Below are 21,979 nucleotides of genomic sequence, written 5' to 3' on the forward strand. Positions count from 1 at the left end.
CACATGGATCAGGATTGATCCCAATGAGTCCCACATGGATCGGGATTGATCCCCATGAGTCCCACATGGATCGGGATTGATCCCCATGAGTCCCACATGGATCGGGATTGATCCCCATGGGTCCCACAACTCCTGGGATTGATCCCAATGAATCTCACATGGATCAGGATCGATCCCAATGAATCTCACATGGATCAGGATTGATCCCAATGAATCTCACATGGATCGGGATTGATCCTAATGAGTCCCACATGGATCGGGATTGATCCCCATGAGTCCCACATGGATCAGGATTGATCCCCACGAGTCCCACATGGATCAGGATCGATCCCAATGAATCTCACATGGAACGGGATTGATCCTAATGAGTCCCACATGGATCAGGATTGGTCCCCACGAGTCCCACATGGATCGGGATTGATCCCAATGAGTCCCACAACTCCTGGGATTGATCCCCATGGGTCCCACATGGATCAGGATTGATCCCAATGAATCTCACGTGGATCGGGATCCATCCCCACGAGTCCCACATGGATCAGGATTGATCCCAATGAATCTCACATGGATCAGGATTGATCCCAGTGAGTCCCACATGGATCAGGATCGATCCCAATGAGTCCCACATGGATCAGGATCGATCCCAATGAGTCCCACATGGATCGGGATTGATCCCAATGAATCTCACATGGATCAGGATTGATCCCAGTGAGTCCCACATGGATCAGGATCGATCCCAATGAGTCCCACATGGATTGGGATTGATCCCAATGAGTCCCACATGGATCGGGATTGATCCCCATGAGCCCCACATGGATCGGGATCGATCCCAGTGAGTCCCACATGGATCAGGATTGATCCCAATGAGTCCCACATGGATCGGGATTGATCCCAATGAGTCCCACGTGGATCAGGATCGATCCCAATGAGTCCCACGTGGATCAGGATCGATCCCAATGAGTCCCACATGGATCAGGATTGATCCCAATGAGTCCCACATGGATCGGGATCGATCCCAATGAGTCCCACGTGGATCAGGATCGATCCCCATGGATCCCACAACTCCTGGGATTGATCCCAATGAATCTCACATGGATCGGGATTGATCCCAATGAGTCCCACATGGATCGGGATTGATCCCAATGGGTCCCACGTGGATCGGGATTGATCCCAATGAATCTCACATGGATCGGGATTGATCCCAATGAGTCCCACATGGATCGGGATTGATCCCAATGAGTCCCACATGGATCAGGATTGATCCCAATGAGTCCCACATGGATCAGGATTGATCCCAATGAGTCCCACATGGATCAGGATTGATCCCAATGAATCTCACATGGATCGGGATTGATCCCAATGAATCTCACATGGATCGGGATCGATCCCAATGAGTCCCACATGGATCAGGATTGGTCTCCACGAGCCCCACATGGATCGGGATCGATCCCAATGAGTCCCACATGGATCGGGATTGATCCCAATGAGTCCCACATGGATCGGGATTGATCCCAATGAGTCCCACATGGATCAGGATTGATCCCAATGAGTCCCACATGGATCGGGATTGATCCCATCCATCCCCAACATCTCCCAGTTTGGATCCCATCCATTCCCACATCTCCCAGTTGGGATCTCATCCATCCCAGTTTGGATCCCGCCCTTTCCCGTGTTCCTGGTTGGGATCCCATCCATTCCAGTTGGGATCCCGTCCATCCCAACATCTCCCAGTCTGGATCCCGTCCGTCCCAGTTGGGATCCCGCCCACCCCCACATTCCTGGTTTGGATCCCGCCCATCCCCGTATCTCCTGGTGCGCATCCCATCCATCCCAGTTGGGATCCCGTCCGTCCCAACATCTCCCAGTTGGGATCCCATCCATTCCCACATCTCCTGGTTGTGATCCCATCCATCCCAACATCTCCCAGTTTGGATCCCGCCCATCCCCAACATCTCCCAGTCTGGATCCCGTCCATCCCAACATCTCCCAGTTTGGATCCCATCCATTCCCACATCTCCCAGTTCGGATCCCATCCATTCCCACATCTCCCAGTTGGGATCCTGCCCATCCCCACATCTCCCAGTTGGGATCCCGTCCATCCCAACATCTCCCAGTTGGGATCCCATCCATCCCAGTTTGGATCCCGTCCATCCCAACATCTCCCAGTTTGTATCATGTCTGTTCCCACATCTCCAGGCTGGGATCCCATCCATCCCAGTTGGGATCCCTCCCATCCCCTCATCTCCCAGTTGCGATCCCGTCCATCCCAACATCTCCCGCTGTGTCTCCCGCCCATTCACGCATTCCCGGGGTGTCTCCTGCCTGTTCCCTCATTCCCGCTGTGTCTCCCTCCCATTCCCACATTCCTGGTGTGTTTCCCGCCTGTTCCCTCATTCCTGGGGTGTCTCCCTCCCGTTCCCACATTCCTGTTGTGTCTCCCGTCCATTCCTGCTGTGTCTCCCGCCCATCCCCGTGTTCCCGCTGTGTCTCCCTCCCATTCCCACATTCCCAGGGTGTTTCTCTCCCATTCCCACATTCCCGGGGTGCCTCCCGCCCATTCCCTCATTCCCGGGGTGTCTCCTGCCCATTCCCGCTGTGTCTCCCTCCCATTCCCACATTCCCAGGGTGTTTCCCTCCTATTCCCACATTCCCACTGTGCCTCCCTCCCGTTCCCTCATTCCCGCTGTGTCTCCCTCCCGTTCCCCCGTTCCCGCTGTCTCCCTCCCATTCCCCCATTCCCGGGGTGTCTCCTGCCTGTTCCCTCATTCCCGCTGTGGTTCCCTCCACTTCCCACATTCCTGGTGTGTTTTCCGCCCATTCCCGCATTCCCGGGGTGTCTCCCGCCCATCCCTGTGTTCCCACTGTGTCTCCCTCCCATTCCCGCATTCCCGCTGTGTCTCCCTCCCATTTCCTCATTCCCGGGGTGTCTCCCTCCCGTTCCTGCTGTGTCTCCCTCCCATTTCCTCATTCCCGGGGTGTCTCCCTCCCGTTCCTGCTGTGTCTCCCTCCCATTCCCTCATTCCCGCTATGTCTCCCTCCCATTCCCGGCGTGTCTCCCTCCTATTCCCACTGTGCCTCCCTCCCATTCCCTCATTCCCGGGGTGTCTCCCTCCCATTCCCTCATTCCCAGTGTGTCTCCCTCCCATTCCCGCTGTGTCTCCCTGCCGTTCCCGGTGTGCCTCCCGCCCATTCCCGGTGTGTGTGTCCCGGCGCGGTTCCCGGACCTTGGCGGCGGCCACGGCGCGGGGCGGCAGGTCGATGCGGGGGAAGGAGTACATGGCGCCCTGCACGGGGTTGCAGTGGATCCCGGGCGTGCGGTTGAAGATCTCCTCCGTCATCCGCGCCTTCTCCGCCAGCGCGCTCAGCACCGCCTCCTTCTCCTGCAGCCGGAAAAACGCACCCAGGTCTGATCCAGGATGTCCCATTGTCCCGTTATCCCATTGTCCCATTGTCCCGTTGTCCCGTTGTCCCGTTGTCCCGTTGTCCCATTGTCCCATTGTCCCATTGTCCCATTACCCCATTGTCCCATTGTCCCATTACCCCATTGTCCCATTGTCCCATTGTCCCATTGTCCCATTATCCCATTGTCCCATTGTCCCATTACCCCATTATTCCATTACCCCATTATCCCATTATCCCATCTCATCCCATCTCATCCATCCCAATTCCATTATCCTAATATCCCATTATCCCATTATCCCATTACCCCATTATCCCATCCCATCATCCCATCCCATCCCAATTCCATTATCCCATCCCATTGTCCCATTATCACATTGCTCCATTATTCCATTATTCCAAAACCCCATTACACCATTATCTCATCCCATCCCATTATCCCATCTCATCCCATTGTCCCTACTCATTATCCCATTATCCCATCCCATTGTCCCATTATCCCATTACTCCATTATTCCATTACCCCATTATCCCATTATCTCATCCCATCCCATTATCCCATCTCATCCCATCCCAATTCCATTATCCCATCCCATTGTCCCTATCCATTATCCCAGTATCTCATCCCATTACCCCATTATCCCATCCCATTGTTGCATTATCCCATTACCCCATTCTCCCATTATCTCATCCCATCCCATCATCCCATTGTCCCATTATCCCATCCCATCCCAATTCCATTACCCCATCCCATTGTCCCATCCCATTATCCCATCCCATTACCCCATTATCCCACCCCATTGTTGCATTATTCCATTACCCCATTATCCCATTATCTCATCCCATCCCATCATCCCATTGTCCCATTATCCCATTATCCCATCCCAATTCCATTATCCCATCCCATTGTCCCTATCCATTATCCCATTATCCCATCCCATTACCCCATTATCCCACCCCATTGTTGCATTATCCCATTACCCCATTATCCCATTACCTCATTATCCCACTATCCCATCCCATCCCAATTCCATTATCCCATTATTCCATTACCACATTATCTCATTATCCCATTACCTCATTATCCCACTATCCCATCCCAATTCCATTATCTCATTATCCCATTACCTCATTATCTCACCCAAAATAAATTCCATTCCACCCCATTCCGTTATCCCACCCCATTATCCCATTATCCCATTATCCCGTTATCCTGTTATCCCGTTATCCTGTTATACTGTTATCCCGTTATCCTGTTATCCCATTATCCCATCCCAATTCCATTCCATTCCATTCCATCCCTTCCCATCCCATTATCCCATTATCCCATTATCCCATTATCCCATTATCCCATTATCCCGTTATCCTGTTATCCCGTTATCCTGTTATCCCATTATCCCATCCCAATTCCATTCCATTCCATCCCTTCCCATCCCATTATCCCGTTATCCCATTATCCCATTATCCCGTTATCCCGTTATCCCGTTATCCCAATTCTAATCCAATCCCAGTCCCACTGCTCCATACCACCTGGAAGGGCTCACAGGACAGGTTTGGGTGGATCCCATGACCATGGATCCCACCCCATGGATCCCACCCCATGGATCCCAATCCCATGGATCCCAATCCCATGGATCCCAATCCCATGGACCCCAATCCCAATCCCATGGATCCCAGTCCCGCGGCCCCGTACCACCTGGAAGCGCTCGTAGGACGGCTCCCATCCCAATCCCATGGATCCCATCTCAATCCCAAGGATCCCAATCTCACGGCCCCGTACCGCCTGGAAGCGCTCATAGGACGGCTCTCCGGGCTTGGGCGGGTCCATGACCATGGATCCCATCCCATGGATCCCATCCCATGGATCCCATCCCAATCCCAATCCAGGCATGGATCCCATCCCATGGATCCCATCCCAATCCCAACCCCAACTCCAATCCCAAGGATCCCAAGGATTCTGATCCCAATCCCATGGATCCCAATCCCATGGATCCCATCCCAACCCCAATCCCAAGGATCCCAACCCCATGGATCCCAGTCCCGCAGCCCCGTACCGCCTGGAAGCGCTCGTAGGACAGGTTTGGGCAGATCCATGACCATGGATCCCATCCCATGGACCCCATCCCATCCCAATCCCAATGCCATCCCAATCACAATCCCAATCCCAATCCCAACCCCAATCCTGCAGCCCCATACCACCTGGAAGTGCTTGTAGGACAAGTTTGGGCAGATCCATGACCATGAGTCCCACCCCATGGATCACATCCCAATCCCAAACCCAATCCCAATCCCAACACCAATCCCAATCCCAAGGATCCCAAGGATCCCATCCCAATCCCATGGATCCCAAACCCAATCCCATGGATCCCAATCCCATGGATCCCATCCCAATCCCATGGATCCCAATCCCGCGGCCCCGTACCACCTGGAAGCGCTCGTAGGACGGCTCCCATCCCAATCCCATGGATCCCATCCCATCCCAAACCCAATCCCATGGATCCCAACCCCATGGATCCCAACCCCAAGGATCCCAATCCCGCGGCCCCGTACCGCCTGGAAGCGCTCGTAGGATGGCTCTCCGGGCTTGGACGGGTCCATGACCATGGATCCCCATCCCATGCATCCCATCCCAATCCCATGGATCCCATCCCAATCCCATGGATCCCATCCCAATCCCAATCCCAATCCCAAGGATCCCAATCCCATCCCATGGATCCCATCCCATGGATCCCAATCCCATGGATCCCAGTCCCGCGGCCCCATACCGCCTGGAAGCGCTCGTAGGACGGCTCCCATCCCAATCTCATGGATCCCAATCCCAATCCCATGGATCCCAGTCCCGCGGCCCCATACCGCCTGGAAGCGCTCGTAGGACGGCTCTCCGGGCTTGGGCGGGTCCACGATGGTGTCCAGGATCATCTGTCCGAGCACGGGCGGGCACAGACGGACGGACACGAGCTTGGAGAGCTCGGCCTTCACCTCGGGGTGCAGGTTCACCACCTCCATGTAGCCGCCCCGCAGGCCGCACCTGCGGGATCACACGCCGGGAATGCCGGGAATGGGGACGGGGAACCAGGCGGTGGGAGATGGGGGTGGGAGCCATGGATGGGGTTTGGGATGGGATCCATGGATAGGAACCTATGGAGAGGCACCCATGGATGGGATCCATGGATGGGAACCTATGGAGAGGCACCCGTGGATGGGAGATGTGGGTGGGAATCTATGGAGAGGCACCCATGGATGGGATCCATGGATGGAGGTTTGGGATGGGATCCATGGAGAAGGATCCATGGGTGAAGAGCCATGGATGGAGGTTTGGGATGGGATCCCACCTGAGATACACCATGGGTGCCACACCATGGATCCACCTGAGATACACCATGGATGGGAACCTATGGAGAGGCACCCATGGATGGGGTTTGGGATGGGAATCCATGGAGAAGGACCCATGGATGGGATCCATGGATGGGAACCATTGGAGAGGCACCCATGGGTGGGACCCATGGATGGGAACCATGGATGGGAACCATTGGAGATGCACCCAGGGATGGGATCCATGGATGGGAACCATTGGAGAGGCACCCATGGGTGGGACCCATGGATGGGAACCTATGGAGCAGGACCCACCCATGGGTGGGGGTCTGGGATGGGAATCCATGGATCAAACGTGTCATCCATGGAATCTCATCCATCCAACATCTGCATCCAGTGCCACCCACAACCCCAGTCCAGGGGATCCATGGGGTGGTGGCACTTCCACCCTACATCGCCTCCATCCCTGCCCCAGCAGATCCGTGGGGTGGTGGTGGCAGCCCCAATCCATGACCCCAACCCCAGCAGGTCCATGGGGTGGTGGTGGCCTCTCCATCCCAAATCCATCCCCAATCCATGACCCCAGTCCCACCCCAGCAGATCCATTGGGTGATGGTGGCCTCTCCATCCCAAATCCATCCCCAATCCATGACCCCAGTCCCACCCCAGCAGATCCATGGGATGGTGGTGGCCTCTCCATCCCCAGTCCATGACATCCATGGCAATCCATGACTCCAATCCCAATTCCTGCAGATCCATGGGGTGGTGGCCTCTCCATCCCCAGTCCATGACCCCAACCCCAGGAGATCCATGGGGTGGTGGCCTCTCCATCTCCCATCCATGACATCCATGGCAATCCATGACTCTGACCCCACCCCCAGGAGATCCATGGGGTGATGGTGGCCTCTCCATCCCCAGTCCATGACCCCAACCCCAGCAGATCCATGGGGTGGTGGTGGCACCTCCATCCCCAATCCATGACCCCAACACCAGCAGGTCCATGGGGTGCTGGTGGCCTCTCCATCCCAAATCCATGACCCCAACCCCAGCAGATCCGTGGGGTGATGGTGGCACCTCCATCCCCAATCCATCCCCAGTCCATGACCCCAGTCCCACCCCAGCAGATCCATGGGGTGGTGGTGGCCTCTCCATCCCCAATCCCACCCCAGCAGATCCATGGGGTGCTGGTGGCCCGTCCATCCCCCCGGCGTTCCCAGCACTCACTCTCCCATGAATCCCTTGGAGATGGAGTGGAAGGAGGCCAGCTCCACCGAGTCCGCGTAGGGCGGCCCCAGCTCCATCAGGACCTTCTTGAAGGAGTGGAAGGCCGAGCCCTCGGCGTAGACGTTGTCCTGGTACACCTGGCGCGGGGACATCCCGGGATGTCACCGGGAATTCCCGGCTTTTCCCGGGAATGGGGGACGCACCCAGGTCGCCTCGGCCCCGCCCACCTCATCGGCCAGCAGGAAGAGCTTCTCCTCGTAGGCGAACTTGATGACCTGCTCGATGCACTCGCGGCTCTGCACCTGGCCTGGGACAGCCGCGATAAACCATGGGTGCCACCCGACATACACCATGGGTGCCACCCGAGATACACCATGGGTGCCACCCGACATACACCATGGGTGCCACTCCATGGATCCCACCTGAGATACACCATGGGTGCCACCCGAGATACACCATGGGTGCCACCCCATGGATCCCACCTGAGATACACCATGGGTGCCACCCGAGATACACCATGGGTGCCACCACAGGGATCCCACCTGAGATACACCATGGGTGCCACCCGAGATACACCATGGGTCCCACCCGACATACACCATGGGTCCCATGGATCCCACCTGAGATACACCATGGGTGCCATGGATCTCACCCAAGATACACCATGGGTGCCACCCCATGGATCCCATGGATCCCACCCCACAAACCCCACAGACCCACAGACCCCACCCCCCATGTCCCATCCCACAGCCCCACAGCCCCACAGCCCCCACAAACCCCACATCCCCACAAACCCCACAGCCCCACAGCCCCACGGACCCCACAAACCCCACATCCCCATGGCCCCCCACACACCCCACAGCCCCCACAGCCCCACAGACCCCACATCCCCACATCCCCACAGCCCCACAGACCCCATCCTCCGTGTCCAACCCCACAGCCCCATAACCCCCACAGCCCCCCAGCCCCACGATCCCACAAACCCCACAAACCCCACAAACCCCACAGACCCCACATCCCCACAGCCTCACAGCCCCACAGACCGAACCCCCCGTGTCCCACGGCCCCACAGCCCCCACAGCCCCACATCCCCACATCCCCACAGCCCCCACACACCCCACAGCCCCCACAGCCCCACAACCCCCACAGCCCCACAGCCCCACAGACCCCACATCCCCACAGCCCCACATCCCCACATCCCCCACAGCCCCACAGAACCCACAGCCCCACAGCCCCACAGACCGAACCCCCCGTGTCCCACAGCCCCACAGAACCCACAGCCCCACAGACCGAACCCCCCGTGTCCCACAGCCCCACAGACCCCACAAACCCCACATCCCCCCATCCCCACAAACCCCACGGCCCCCCGGCCCCCCGGCGCCGGCGTCCCCGCGGCGTTACCGGTGGGGTTGCCGGGGTTGATGATGCACAGCGCCCGGGGGTTGCAGCGCCGGCGGCCCTCGGCCAGCGCCCGCCGCAGCTCGGCCACGTCCAGCGCCCAGCAGCGCTCCTCGGCCAGGTAATAATTGACCTGCGCCGCCTCCAGCTCGGCCAGCGCCGCCGAGTACAGCGGGTACTGCGGGATCGGGATCAGCACCCCCGTGCGCGACGAGCCCGAGCCGCACACCAGCAGCTTCAGAATGTTCTGGGAGGGAGGGGACAGTCAGGGGGCGGGAGGGGCACAGCCAGGGGACAGCCAGGGGGTGGGATGGGGACATGGAGGGGACATGGAGGGGACAGCCAGGGGACATCCAGGGGACAATCAGGGGACAGTCAGGGGGCGGGATGGGCACAGCCAGGGGACAGCCAGGGGACAGCCAGGGGGTAGGGATGGGGACATGGAGGGGACATGGAGGGGACAGCCAGGGGACAATCAGTGAGTGGGATCGGGACATGGAGGGCACAGCCAGGGGACATCCAGGGGACAATCAGGGGACAGCCAGGGGGCGGGATGGGCACAGCCAGGGGACAGCCAGGGGGTAGGGATGGGGACAGCCAGGGGACAGCCAGGGGACAGCCAGGGGACAGCCAGGGGACAGTCACGGGGTGGGGATCGGGACATGGAGGGGACAATCAGGGGGACAGTCAGGACACAGCCAGGGGACAGTGAGGGGACGGGGATCGGGACATGGAGGGGATGGAGAGGGGACATTGAGGGGTCAGAGTGGGGTGGGAATCAGGACATGGAGGGGACAGAGAGGGGACAATCAGGGGGCGGGATGGGGGACAAGGAGGGGACATTGAGGGGACATTGAGGGGTCAGAGTGAGGTGGGAATCGGGACATTGAGGGGACAGCGAGGGAACAGAGGGGATGGGTTGAGGTGGGAATTGAGACATGGAGGGGACAGAGAGGGGACAATCATGGGATGGGGATCGGGACATGGAGGGGACATAGATGGGACAGTCAGTGAGTGGGGATGGGGACATGGAGGGGACAATCAGGGGACAGCCAGGGGGTGGGGATCAGGACATGGAGGGGACAATCAGGGCACAGTCAGTGAGTGGGGATCAGGACATAGAGGGGACAGCCAGGGGACAGTCGGGGGGGGGATCGGGACATGGAGGGGACAATCAGGGGACAGTCAGGGCACAGCCAGGGGGTAGGGATGGGGACATGGAGGGGACAATCGGGGGACAGTCAGTGAGTGGGGATTGGGACAAGGAGGGGACATTGAGGGGACATTGAGGGGTCAGAGTGGGGTGGGAATCGGGACATGGAGGGGACAGAGAAGGGACAATCAGGGGGCAGGATGGGGGACAAGGAGGGGACAGAGAGGGAACATTGAGGGGTCAGAGTGGGGTGGGAATCGGGACATGGAGGAGGAAGCGAGGGAACGGAGAGGGGACAGAGAGGGGATGGGTTGAGGTGGGAATCGGGACATGGAGGGGACAGAGAGGGGACAATCACAGGATGGGGATCAGGACATGGAGGGGACATGGAGGGGACAGCCAGGGGACAATCAGTGAGTGGGATCGGGACATGGAGGGGACATTGAGGGGTCAGAGTGGGGTGGGAATGAGGACATGGAGGGGGACATGGAGGGGACAATCACGGGATGGGAATCGGGACATGGAGGGGACAATCAGGGGACAGTCAGGGTCTGGGATGTGGACATGGAGGGGACAGTGAGGGGACAATGAGGGGACAGAGTGGGGTGGGAATCAGGACATGGAGGGGACATTGTGGGGACATGGTCGGGGTGGTCGTGCTGACAATGAGGGGACATTGAGGGGACATGGTTGGGGTGGAGATCAGGAGATTGAGGGGACAATCAGGGGACAGTGAGGGGACAGTGAAGGGACAATCAGGGGATGGGTTGTGGTGGCAGTCAGGACATTGAGGGGACATTGAGGGGACAGTGAAGGGACAGGCTGGGGTGGGAATTAGGACATAGAGGGGACATTGTGGGGACAATCAGGGGATGGGTTGTGGTGGCAGTCATGACATTGAGAGGACAGTGAGGGGACATGGCTGCGGTGGCGATCAGGACATTGTGGGGACATTGAGGAGACAGTGAGGGGACATGGGGTGGCATGGGGACAATGAGAGGGCATCACGGGGACACAGTTGGCGTGGCCATGGGGACAATGAGGGGACATCACGGGGACAGGGTTGGGGTGACATGGGGACAATGAGGTGGCCATGGGGACAATGAGGGGACAGGATGGGGACAGGGTTGGCGTGGCCATGGGGACAGTGAGGGGACAGGATGGGGACAGGGTTGGGGTGACATGGGGACAATCAGGGGACAGGACAGTGAGCACAGGGGACAGCGGGGACAGCGGACAGGACGGTGGGGACAATGAGGGGACAGTGAGGGGACATGGGGTGGCATGGGGACAATGAGGGGACAGGATGGGGACAGGGTTGGGGTGGCCATGGGGACAATCAGGGGACAGGATGGGGACAGGGTTGGGGTGACATGGGGACAATGAGGGGACAGGATGGGGACAGGGTTGGGGTGACGTGGAGACAATGAGGGGACATCACGGGGACAGGGTTGGGGTGGCCATGGGGACAATGAGGGGACAGGATGGGGACAGGGTTGGGGTGGCCATGGGGACAATGAGGGGACAGGACAGTGAGCACAGGGGACAGCAGGGACAGCGGACAGGACGGTGGGGACAATGAGGGGACAGAGGAGCTTGGAGGGGGCACAGCCCGGGGACAACCGGACGGTGGCACACGAGGGACAGGGAGGTGACACGGTGCCACAGCGGTGGCACACGAGGGACACGGAGGTGACACGGCCGCGCTGTCCCCAGGGCAGCGCCACCATCGCCACGGCAACCACGCGGCCCCGGCGACACCGCGGGGAGCTGGCGCTGTCCCCAGGGCGGGCGTGGGGACACCGAGCGCCACCACCCCGAGCGCCACCGCCCCCTCCTCCAGCCACACAAAGGTCCCTTTGTCACCGCCCGCCGTGGGAACGGCCCGGGGGTGGCACCGAGCCCGGGGGGTGGCACCGAGCCCGGTGTCCCCGGGATGTCGCGGGATGGGGGTGGTGGCATCGGTGTCCCCAGAATGTCACAGGGGTGGTGGCCCCGCGCTCGGTGTCCCCGGGATGTGTCGGGATGGGGGTGGTGGCACCGCGCTCCGTGTCCCCGGGATAGGGGTGGTGGCATCGGTGTCCCAGGGATGTCATGGGGGTGGTGGCACCGCGCTCCGTGTCCCCGGGATGAGGGGCTGGTGGCATCGGTGTCCACGGGATGTGGCAGGACAGGGATGGTGGCACCGAGCCCGGTGTCCCCAGGATGTCACAGGGGTGGTGGCCCCGCGCTCGGTGTCCCCGGGATGTGTCGGGACAGGGGGATGGTGGCATCGGTGTCCCAGGGATGTCACGGGGGTGGTGGCATCGGTGTCCCCGGGATGGGGGTGGTGGCACCGCGCTCGGTGTCCCCGGACATGGCGGGACAGGGGTGGTGGCACCGAGCCCAGTGTCCCCAGGATGTCACGGGGGTGGTGGCACCGCGCTCGGTGTCCCCAGGATGTCACAGGGGTGGTGGCACCAGTGTCCCTGGCATGTGGCGGGGCAGGGGGGTGGTGGCATTGGTGTCCCCGGGATGTCACGGGGGTGGTGGCCCCTGTCCCCTCGGTGTCCCCGGGATGTGGAGGGGCAGGGGGGGTGGTGGCACCGCGCTCGGTGTCCCCAGGATGTCACGGGGGTGGTGGCATTGGTGTCCCCGGGATGTGATGGGACAGGGGTGGTGGCACCGCGCTCCGTGTCCCCAGGATGTGGCGGGGCAGGGGGGGTGGTGGCATCGGTGTCCCCAGGATATCACAGGGGTGGTGGCATTGGTGTCCCCAGGATGTCACGGGGGTGGTGGCCCCTGTCCCCTCGGTATCCCCGGGATGTCACAGGGGTGGCGGCCCCTGTCCCCTCGGTATCCCCAGGATGTCACGGGGGTGGTGGCACCAGTGTCCCCAGGATGTCACAGGGGTGGTGGCCCCGCGCTCGGTGTCCCCGGGATGTGGCAGGGCGGGACAGGGGTGGTGGCATTGGTGTCCCCGGGATGTCACGGGGGTGGTGGCCCCTGTCCCCTCGGTGTCCCAGGATGTCACGGGGGTGGCGGCCCCTGTCCCCTCGGTGTCCCCGGGATGTCACGGGGGTGGTAGCCCCTGTCCCCTCCGTGTCCCTGGGATGTCACGGGGGTGGTGGCCCCTGTCCCCTCGGTGTCCCAGGAATGTCACAGGGGTGGTGGCCCCTGTCCCCTCGGTGTCCCCGGGGCGTGGCGGGGCGGGACAGGGGTGGTGGGACTGGTGTCCCCTCGGTGTCCCCGGGGCGTGGCGGGGCGGGGCAGGGGGTGGTGCCCGATGTCGCGCCCGATGTCGCGCCCGTGTCGCGGCCGTACCACGATGGCGTCGCTGGCGCCCGTGGACAGGAAGATGTTGTCGGGCTGGGCGGGGACGCCGTCGCGGCGCTCGATGTAACGCGCGACGTCCTCGCGGACCAGCTGCACCCCGGGGCTGGCGCTGTACGCGCCTGGCGACAGCGACAATGTCACCTCCCCCGCGCGGGGGCACATGGGGACAGCGGGGAGGGGACAGGGGACAGCGGGGGGGGTGGGGACATTGGGGGGCATTGGGGGGGATTGGGGACATTGGAGATGTTGGGGACATTGGGGGGGCATTGGGGGGCATCGGGGACATTGGGGATGTTGGGGACATTGGGGGGCATCGGGGATGTTGGGGACATTGGGGGGCATTGGGGATGTTGGGGACATTGGGGATGTTGGGGACATTGGGGGGCATTGGGGATGTTGGGGACATTGGGGATGTTGGGGACATTGGGGGGCATTGGGGGACATTTGGGACATTGGGGATATTTGGGACAGTGGGGACATTGGGGGCATTGGGGACATTGGGATGTTGGGGGGACATTGGGGATGTTGGGGACACTGGGGGGGCATTGGGGGGCATCGGGGACATTGGAGATGTTGGGGACATTTGGGGACATTTGGGACATTGGGGGGCATTGGGGGCCATTGGGGGCCGTTGGGGACATTTGGGGATGTTGGGAAATGGGGACACTGGGGACATTGGGGACACTGGGGGGGTATTGGGAGCACTGGGGACATTGCGGGGACATTGGGGACATTGGGGGACATTGGGGACATTGGGAAATGGGGACATTGGGATATTGGGGGACATTGGGGGGACATTGGGATATTGGGGGGATGTCTGGGACATTGGGGACACTGGGGACAGCCACACTGTCACCTCCCCCCGAGTGGTGGCACCTCAGCAGGTGGTGTGGACATCGTTGAGGGGACACTGGGGACACTGGGGACACTGGGGGGACATTGGGGGGCATTGGGGACTTTGGGGACATTGGGGACATTTGGGGACATTGGGGACACTGGGGACATCGGGGGACATTTGGGGATGTTGGGAAATGGGGACACTGGGGGGCATTGGGAGCACTGGGGACATTGCGGGGACATTGCGGGGACATTGGGATATCGGGGGGATGTTGGGGACATTGGGGACTTTGGGGACACTGGGGGGATGTTGAGGACACTGGGGGCATTGGGGACGTTGGGGATGTTGGGGACATTTGGGGACATTGGGGGACGTTGGGAACATTGGGGATATTGGGACACTGGGGACATTGGGGATATCGGGGGGATGTTGAGGACACTGGGGGCATTGGTGGGCATTGGGGACATTGGGGATGTTGGGGACATTTGGGGACATTGGGGGGCATTGGGGATGTTGGGGACATTGGGGGACATTGGGGGGCATTTGGGGCATTGGGGACATTGGGGACATTGGGGGCATTGGGGCATTGGGGGATAGTGGGGATATCGGGGGGATGTTGGGGACATTGGGGGGCATTGGGGACATTGGGGGACATTTGGGGACATTGGGGACATTGGGGGGCACTGGGGACATTGGGGGGATGTTGGGGACATTGGGAACATTGGGGATATCGGGGGGATGTTGGGGACTTTTGGGGAGGGACATTTGGGGATGTTGGGAAATGGGGACATTGGGGACATCAGGGGGACGTTGGGGACATTGGGGATGTTGGGGATGTTGGGGACATTGGGGATATCGGGGGGATGATGGGGACATTTGGGGACATTGGGGACGTTGGGGATGTTGGGGACATTGGGGGGCATTGGGATATCGGGGGGATGTTGGGGACATTGGGGACATTGGGGATATCGGGGGGACGTTGGGGACATTGGGGACATGGGGGGGCATTGGGGGCCATTGGGGGCCATTGGGGGGCATTGGGGGGCATTGGGGACATTGGGGAACATTGGGGACATTTGGGGACATTTGGGATAGTGGGGATATCGGGGGGATGTTGGGGACATTGGGGGGCACTGGGGGACATTTGGGACATTGGGGATATTTGGGACAGTGGGGACATTTGGGGACATTGGGAACATTGGGGATGTTGGGAAATGGGGACACTGGGGACATTGGGGACACTGGGGGGGTATTGGGAGCACTGGGGACATTGCGGGGACACTGGGGACATTGGGGACATTGGGGACACTGGGGGGGTATTGGGAGCACTGGGGACATTTGGGGACATTTGGGGACATTGGGGGACATTGGGGACATTGGGGGGACATTGGGGACATTCCAGGGGTGGGGGATGGGTGGAGTTGGGCGCTGGATTTGGGATTTTGGGGCTTGCGGGATTTTGGAATTTGGGGATTTTGGGGTTTCTTGGATTTGGGGATTTGGTCCTTGGGGGATTTTGGGATTTGGGGTTTTGGGGATTTTGGGATTTGGGATTTTGGGGTTTGGGGTTTTGGGATTTTGGGATTTGGGGATTTTGGGGTTTTGGGATTTTGGGATTTTGGGATTTTGGGATTTTGGGGTTTTGGGGTTTTGGGATTTGTTGGTTTTGGGATTTGTTGGTTTTTGGGATTTTGGGGTTTTGGGATTTGTTGGTTTTGGGATTTGTTGGTTTTGGGATTTTGGGATTTGGGGTTTTGGGATTTTGGGATTTTGAGATTTTGCGATTTTGGGATTTTGGGATTTTGGGGTTTGGGGTTTTGGGATTTTGGGATTTTGGGGTTTTGGGATTTTGGGATTTTGGGGTTTGGAGTTTTGTGATGCTGGGATTTGGGGATTTTGGGGATTTTGGGGATTTTGGGGTTTTGGGATTTTGGGGATTTTGGGATTTTTTGGGGTGGCACCCACCCATGCTCTGTCCCCCGCAGGCCCCCAGCAGGCGCTGGGCGCGCTCCTTGGGATTTTGGGATTTTTGTGGGGTTTTGTGATGCTGGGATTTGGGGATTTTGGGATTTGGGATTTTGGGGATTTTGGGGTTTGGGATTTTGGGATTTTGGAATTTGGGATTTTGGGGTTTGGGGTTTTGGGATTTTGAGATTTTGCGATTTTGGGATTTTGGGGTTTTGGGGTTTGGGGTTTTGGGATTTTGGGGTTTTGGGGTTTTGGGATTTTGGGATTTTGGGGTTTGGGATTTTGGGATTTTGGGGATTTTGGAGTTTGGGATTTTGGGATTTGGGGATTTTTTGGGGATTTTGGGATTTTTTGGGGTGCCACCCACCCACGCTCTGTCCCCCGCAGGCCCCCAGCCGGCGCTGCGCGCGCTCCTTGGGATTTTGGGATTTTTGTGGGATTTTGGGGTTTTGGGATTTTGGGATTTGGGGATTTTGGGGTTTGGGATTTTGGGATTTTGGGGTTTGGGGTTTTTTTGGGGATTTTGGGGTTTTTTGGGTGCCACCCACCCACGCTCTGTCCCCTGCAGGCCCCAGCAGGCGCTGCGCGCTCCTTGGGATTTGGGGATTTTTGTAGGGTTTTGGGGATTTTGGGGATTTTGGAGTTTGGGGTTTTGGGATTTTGGGATTTTGGGGTTTGGGATTTTGGGGATTTTGGGATTTTGGGGATTTTGGAATTTGGGGATTTTGGGATTTGGGGATTTGGGGTTTTGGGGATTTTGGAATTTTGGAATTTGAGATTTGGGGATTTTGGGATTAGGGGTTTTGGGGTTTGGGATTTTGGGATTTGGGATTTGGGATTTTGGGATTAGGGGTTTTGGAGTTTGTGGGATTTTGGGGTTTGGGATGTTGGATTTGGAGCTTTGGGGTTTGTGGGATTTAGGGATTTGGGATTTAGGGATTTTGGGACTTGGGGTTTTTTTGGGGTTTTGGGGTTTTGGGATTTTTGTGGGGTTTTGGGGATTTTGGGATTTTGGGATTTTGGGGTGTGTTGGATTTTGGGATTTGGGGATTTTGGGATTTGGGGATTTTGGGATTTGGGATTTTGGGGATTTTGCGATTTTGGGGTTTGGGGTTTTGGGATTTTGAGATTTTGCGATTTTGGGGTTTTGGGATTTGGGGTTTTTGGATTTTGAGATTTTGGGATTTTGGGGTTTGGAGTTTTGTGATGCTGGGATTTGGGGATTTTGGGGATTTTGGGGATTTTGGGGATTTTGGGGATTTTGGGGTTTTGGGATTTGGAGATTTTGGGATTTAGGGCTCTGTTTGGTTTGGGATTTGGGGATTTTGGGATTTGGGATTTTGGGATTTTGGGGTCTGTTTGGATCGGGATTTTGGGATTTTGGGGATTTGGGATTTTCAGGTGCCACCCACCCACGCTCTGTCCCCCGCAGGCCCCCAGCAGGCGCTGCGCGCGCCCCTTGAGATTTTGGGATTTTGGGATTTGGGATTTTGGGATTTTGGGGTCTGTTTGGGTTGGGAATTTGGGATTTTGGGATTTTGGGGTCTGTTTGGTTTGGGATTTTGGGATTTTGGGGATTTTGGGATTTTGGGATTTTTTTGGGATTTTGGGGTTTTTTTGGGGTGCCACCCACCCACGCTCTGTCCCCCGCAGGCCCTCAGCAGGCGCTGGGCGCTCCTTGGGATTTGGGGATTTTTGTGGGGTTTTGTGATGCTGGGATTTGGGGATTTTGGGATTTGGGATTTTGGGGTTTGGGATTTTGGGATTTGGGGATTTTGGGATTTGGGATTTTGGGGTCTGTTTGGATCGGGATTTTGGGATTTTTGGGACTTTGGGATTTTGGGATTTTCAGGTGCCACCCACCCACGCTCTGTCCCCTGCAGGCCCCCAGCAGGCGCTGGGCGCGCTCCTTGGGATTTGGGGATTTTGGAGTTTGGGATTTTGGGATTTGGGATTTTGGGATTTTGGGGTCTGTTTGGATTGGGATTTTGGGATTTTGGGGATTTTGGGGTTTTTTGGGGTGGCACCCACCCACGCTCTGTCCCCCGCAGGCCCCCAGCAGGCGCTGGGCGCGCTCCTTGGGATTTGGGGATTTTGGGATTTGGGATTTTGGGGTCTGTTTGGATTGGGATTTTGGGATTTTTGGGATTTTGGGGATTTTGGGATTTTCAGGGGTGGCACCCACCCAGCCTCTGTCCCCCGCAGGCCCCCAGCAGGCGCTGGGCGCTCCTTGGGATTTGGGGATTTTTGTGGGGTTTTGGGGATTTTGGGGCTTGGGATTTTGGGATTTTGGGATTTTGGGTTTTGGGGTTTTGGGATTTGGGCATTGGGATTTTGGGGTTTGGGATTTTGGGATTTTGGGGATTTTGGGGTTTGGGATTTTGGGGATTTTGGGGTTTGGGGTTTTGGGATTTTGCGATTTTGGGATTTTGGGATTTTGGGGTTTTGGGGTTTTGGGGTTTGGGGTTTTGGGATTTTGGGGTTTTGGGATTTTGGGATTTTGGGGTTTGGCATTTTGGGGTTTTGGGATTTTGGGGTTTGGGATTTTGGGGATTTGGGATTTTGGGGTTTGGGATTTTGGGGTTTGGGATTTGGGGATTTTGGGGTTTTGGGGATTTTGGGGTCTGTTTGGTTTGGGATTTTGGGATTTTGGGGATTTTGGGATTTTGGGATTTTTTTGGGATTTTGGGGTTTTTTTGGGGTGCCACCCACCCACGCTCTGTCCCCCGCAGGCCCTCAGCAGGCGCTGGGCGCTCCTTGGGATTTGGGGATTTTTGTGGGGTTTTGTGATGCTGGGATTTGGGGATTTTGGGATTTGGGATTTTGGGGTTTGGGATTTTGGGATTTGGGGATTTTGGGATTTGGGATTTTGGGGTCTGTTTGGATCGGGATTTTGGGATTTTTGGGACTTTGGGATTTTGGGATTTTCAGGTGCCACCCACCCACGCTCTGTCCCCTGCAGGCCCCCAGCAGGCGCTGCGCGCGCTCCTTGGGATTTGGGGATTTTGGAGTTTGGGATTTTGGGATTTGGGATTTTGGGATTTTGGGGTCTGTTTGGATTGGGATTTTGGGATTTTGGGGATTTTGGGGTTTTTTGGGGTGGCACCCACCCACGCTCTGTCCCCCGCAGGCCCCCAGCAGGCGCTGGGCACGCTCCTTGGGATTTGGGATTTTGGGGTTTTGGGGTCTGTTTGGATTGGGATTTTTGGATTTTGGGGTCTGTTTGGATTGGGATTTTGGGATTTAGGGATTTTTTTGGGGTGGCACCCACCCACGCTCTGTCCCCCGCAGGCCCCCAGCAGGCGCTGCGCGCGCTCCTTGGGATTTGGGGATTTTGGGATTTGGGATTTTGGGATTTGGGATTTGGGATTTTGGGATTAGGGGTTTTGGAGTTTGTGGGATTTTGGGGTTTGGGGATGTTGGATTTGGAGTTTTGGGGTTTGTGGGATTTTGGGATTTGGGACTTGGAGGCTTGTGGGATTTAGGGATTTGGGATTTTGGGGTTTGTTTGGTTTGGGATTTGGGATTTGGGGATTTTGGGATTTTGGGATTTTGGGATATTGGGGTTTTTTGGGTGCCACCCACCCAGGCTCTGTCCCCCGCAGGCCCCCAGCAGGCGCTGGGCGCTCCTTGGGATTTGGGGTTTTGGGGTTTGGGATTTTGGGATTTTGGGGATTTTGGGGTTTGGGATTTTGGGATTTGGGGTTTTGGGATTTGGGGATTGGGATTTTGGGGTTTTGGGATTTTGGGGTTTGGCGTTTTGGGATTTGGAGATTTTGGGATTTAGGGCTCTGTTTGGTTTGGGATTTGGGGATTTTGGGATTTGGGATTTGGGATTTTGGGGTCTGTTTGGATTGGGATTTTGGGATTTTGGGATTTTGGGGTTTTTTGGGGTGGCACCCACCCACGCTCTGTCCCCCGCAGGCCCCCAGCAGGCGCTGCGCGCGCTCCTTGGGATTTGGGGATTTTGGGATTTTGGGATTTAGGGATTTTGGGATTTTTTGGGGATTTTGGGATTTTTTGGGGTGCCACCCACCCACGCTCTGTCCCCCGCAGGCCCCCAGCAGGCGCTGCGCGCGCTCCTTGGGATTTGGGGGATTTTTGTGGGGTTTTGGGGTGTGTTGGATTTTGGGATTTGGGGATTTGGGGTTTTGGGATTTTGGGGTCTGTTTGGATCGGGATTTTGGGATTTTGGGGATTTTGGGATTTTCGGGCGCCACCCACCCACGCTCTGTCCCCCGCAGGCCCCCAGCAGGCGCTGGGCGCTCCTTGGGATTTGGGGATTTTGGGATTTGGGATTTTGGGATTTTGGGGTCTGTTTGGATTGGGATTTTGGGATTTTGGGATTTGGGATTTGTTTGGTTTGGGATTTTGGGATTTTTGGGTTTTTTGGGGTGTCACCCACCCACGCTCTGTCCCCCGCAGGCCCCCAGCAGGCGCTGCGCGCGCTCCTTGGCGTCGCTGGGCAGGGACTCGTCCTTCATCAGCTCCGGGCACAGGCACAGCGCCGCCACCTGCCCGGGGACACCGCGGTGACACCGGGGACACGCGGGGACACCGGGGCCGTGGAGGTGGCGGTGGCACCCCGGGGGTGACCCCGCGGTGACCCCGGGGCCGCACCTGGCGCAGGAAGGTGATTGGCTGCTGGCCCATGGCGTGGGCGTCACCGATGTTGGCCTTGATCACCTCCGAGAAGGGCTTGGGGACACCCTGGGGACAAAGGGACAGACATGAGGGGACACAGGTGGGGACACCATGGGGACAAAGGGACAGCAATGAAGGGACAGCCTGGGGACAAAGGGACAGCCATGAGGGGACACAGGTGGGGACACCCTGGGGACAAGGGGACAGCAATGAGGGGACGGCAATGGGGACACCCTGGGGACAAAGGGACAGCCATGAGGGGACACAGGTGGGGACAAAGGGACAGCAATGAGGGGACACAGGTGGGGACACCCTGGGGACAAAGGGACAGCAATGAGGGGACACAGGTGGGGACACCATGGGGACAAAGGGACAGTGATGAGGGGACACAGGTGGGGACACCCTGGGGACAAAGGGGACAGGGATGAGGGGACACAGGTGGGGACAAAGGGACAGCCATGAGGGGATGGCAATGGGGACATGGGTGGGGACAAAGGGACAGGGATGAGGGGACACAGGTGGGGACACCCTGGGGACAAAGGGACAGCAATGAGGGGACACAGGTGGGGACACCCTGGGGACAAAGGGACAGCCATGAGGGGACAGCAATGGGGACACCCTGGGGACAAAGGGACAGGGATGAGGGGACAGTGATGGGGACACCATGGGGACAAGGGGACAGCCATGAGGGGACACCCTGGGGACAAAGGGACAGGGATGAGGGGATGGTG

At 58.2% G+C, this 21,979-nt stretch overlaps 1 protein-coding gene across 1 annotated transcript in view; it reads right to left on the bottom strand.

Moving 5' to 3' along the window:
* The window catches only part of GPT (glutamic--pyruvic transaminase), a 35,016-nt gene that overhangs the window by 7,019 nt on the left and 6,018 nt on the right, over positions 1-21,979 (bottom strand). The window contains exons 2-9 of the mRNA XM_054653764.2: positions 21,225-21,314; positions 21,010-21,118; positions 13,787-13,917; positions 9,334-9,577; positions 8,160-8,239; positions 7,933-8,069; positions 6,250-6,424; positions 3,222-3,377 (exon numbers count right to left, since the gene is read on the bottom strand). Of these exons, the coding sequence (XP_054509739.1) occupies positions 3,222-3,377; positions 6,250-6,424; positions 7,933-8,069; positions 8,160-8,239; positions 9,334-9,577; positions 13,787-13,917; positions 21,010-21,118; positions 21,225-21,314 (1,122 nt within the window). The remainder of the gene's footprint in view (positions 1-3,221; positions 3,378-6,249; positions 6,425-7,932; positions 8,070-8,159; positions 8,240-9,333; positions 9,578-13,786; positions 13,918-21,009; positions 21,119-21,224; positions 21,315-21,979) is intronic.

Source organism: Agelaius phoeniceus, chromosome 1, assembly GCF_051311805.1.
Source record: "Agelaius phoeniceus isolate bAgePho1 chromosome 1, bAgePho1.hap1, whole genome shotgun sequence".
NCBI lineage: Eukaryota > Metazoa > Chordata > Aves > Passeriformes > Icteridae > Agelaius > Agelaius phoeniceus.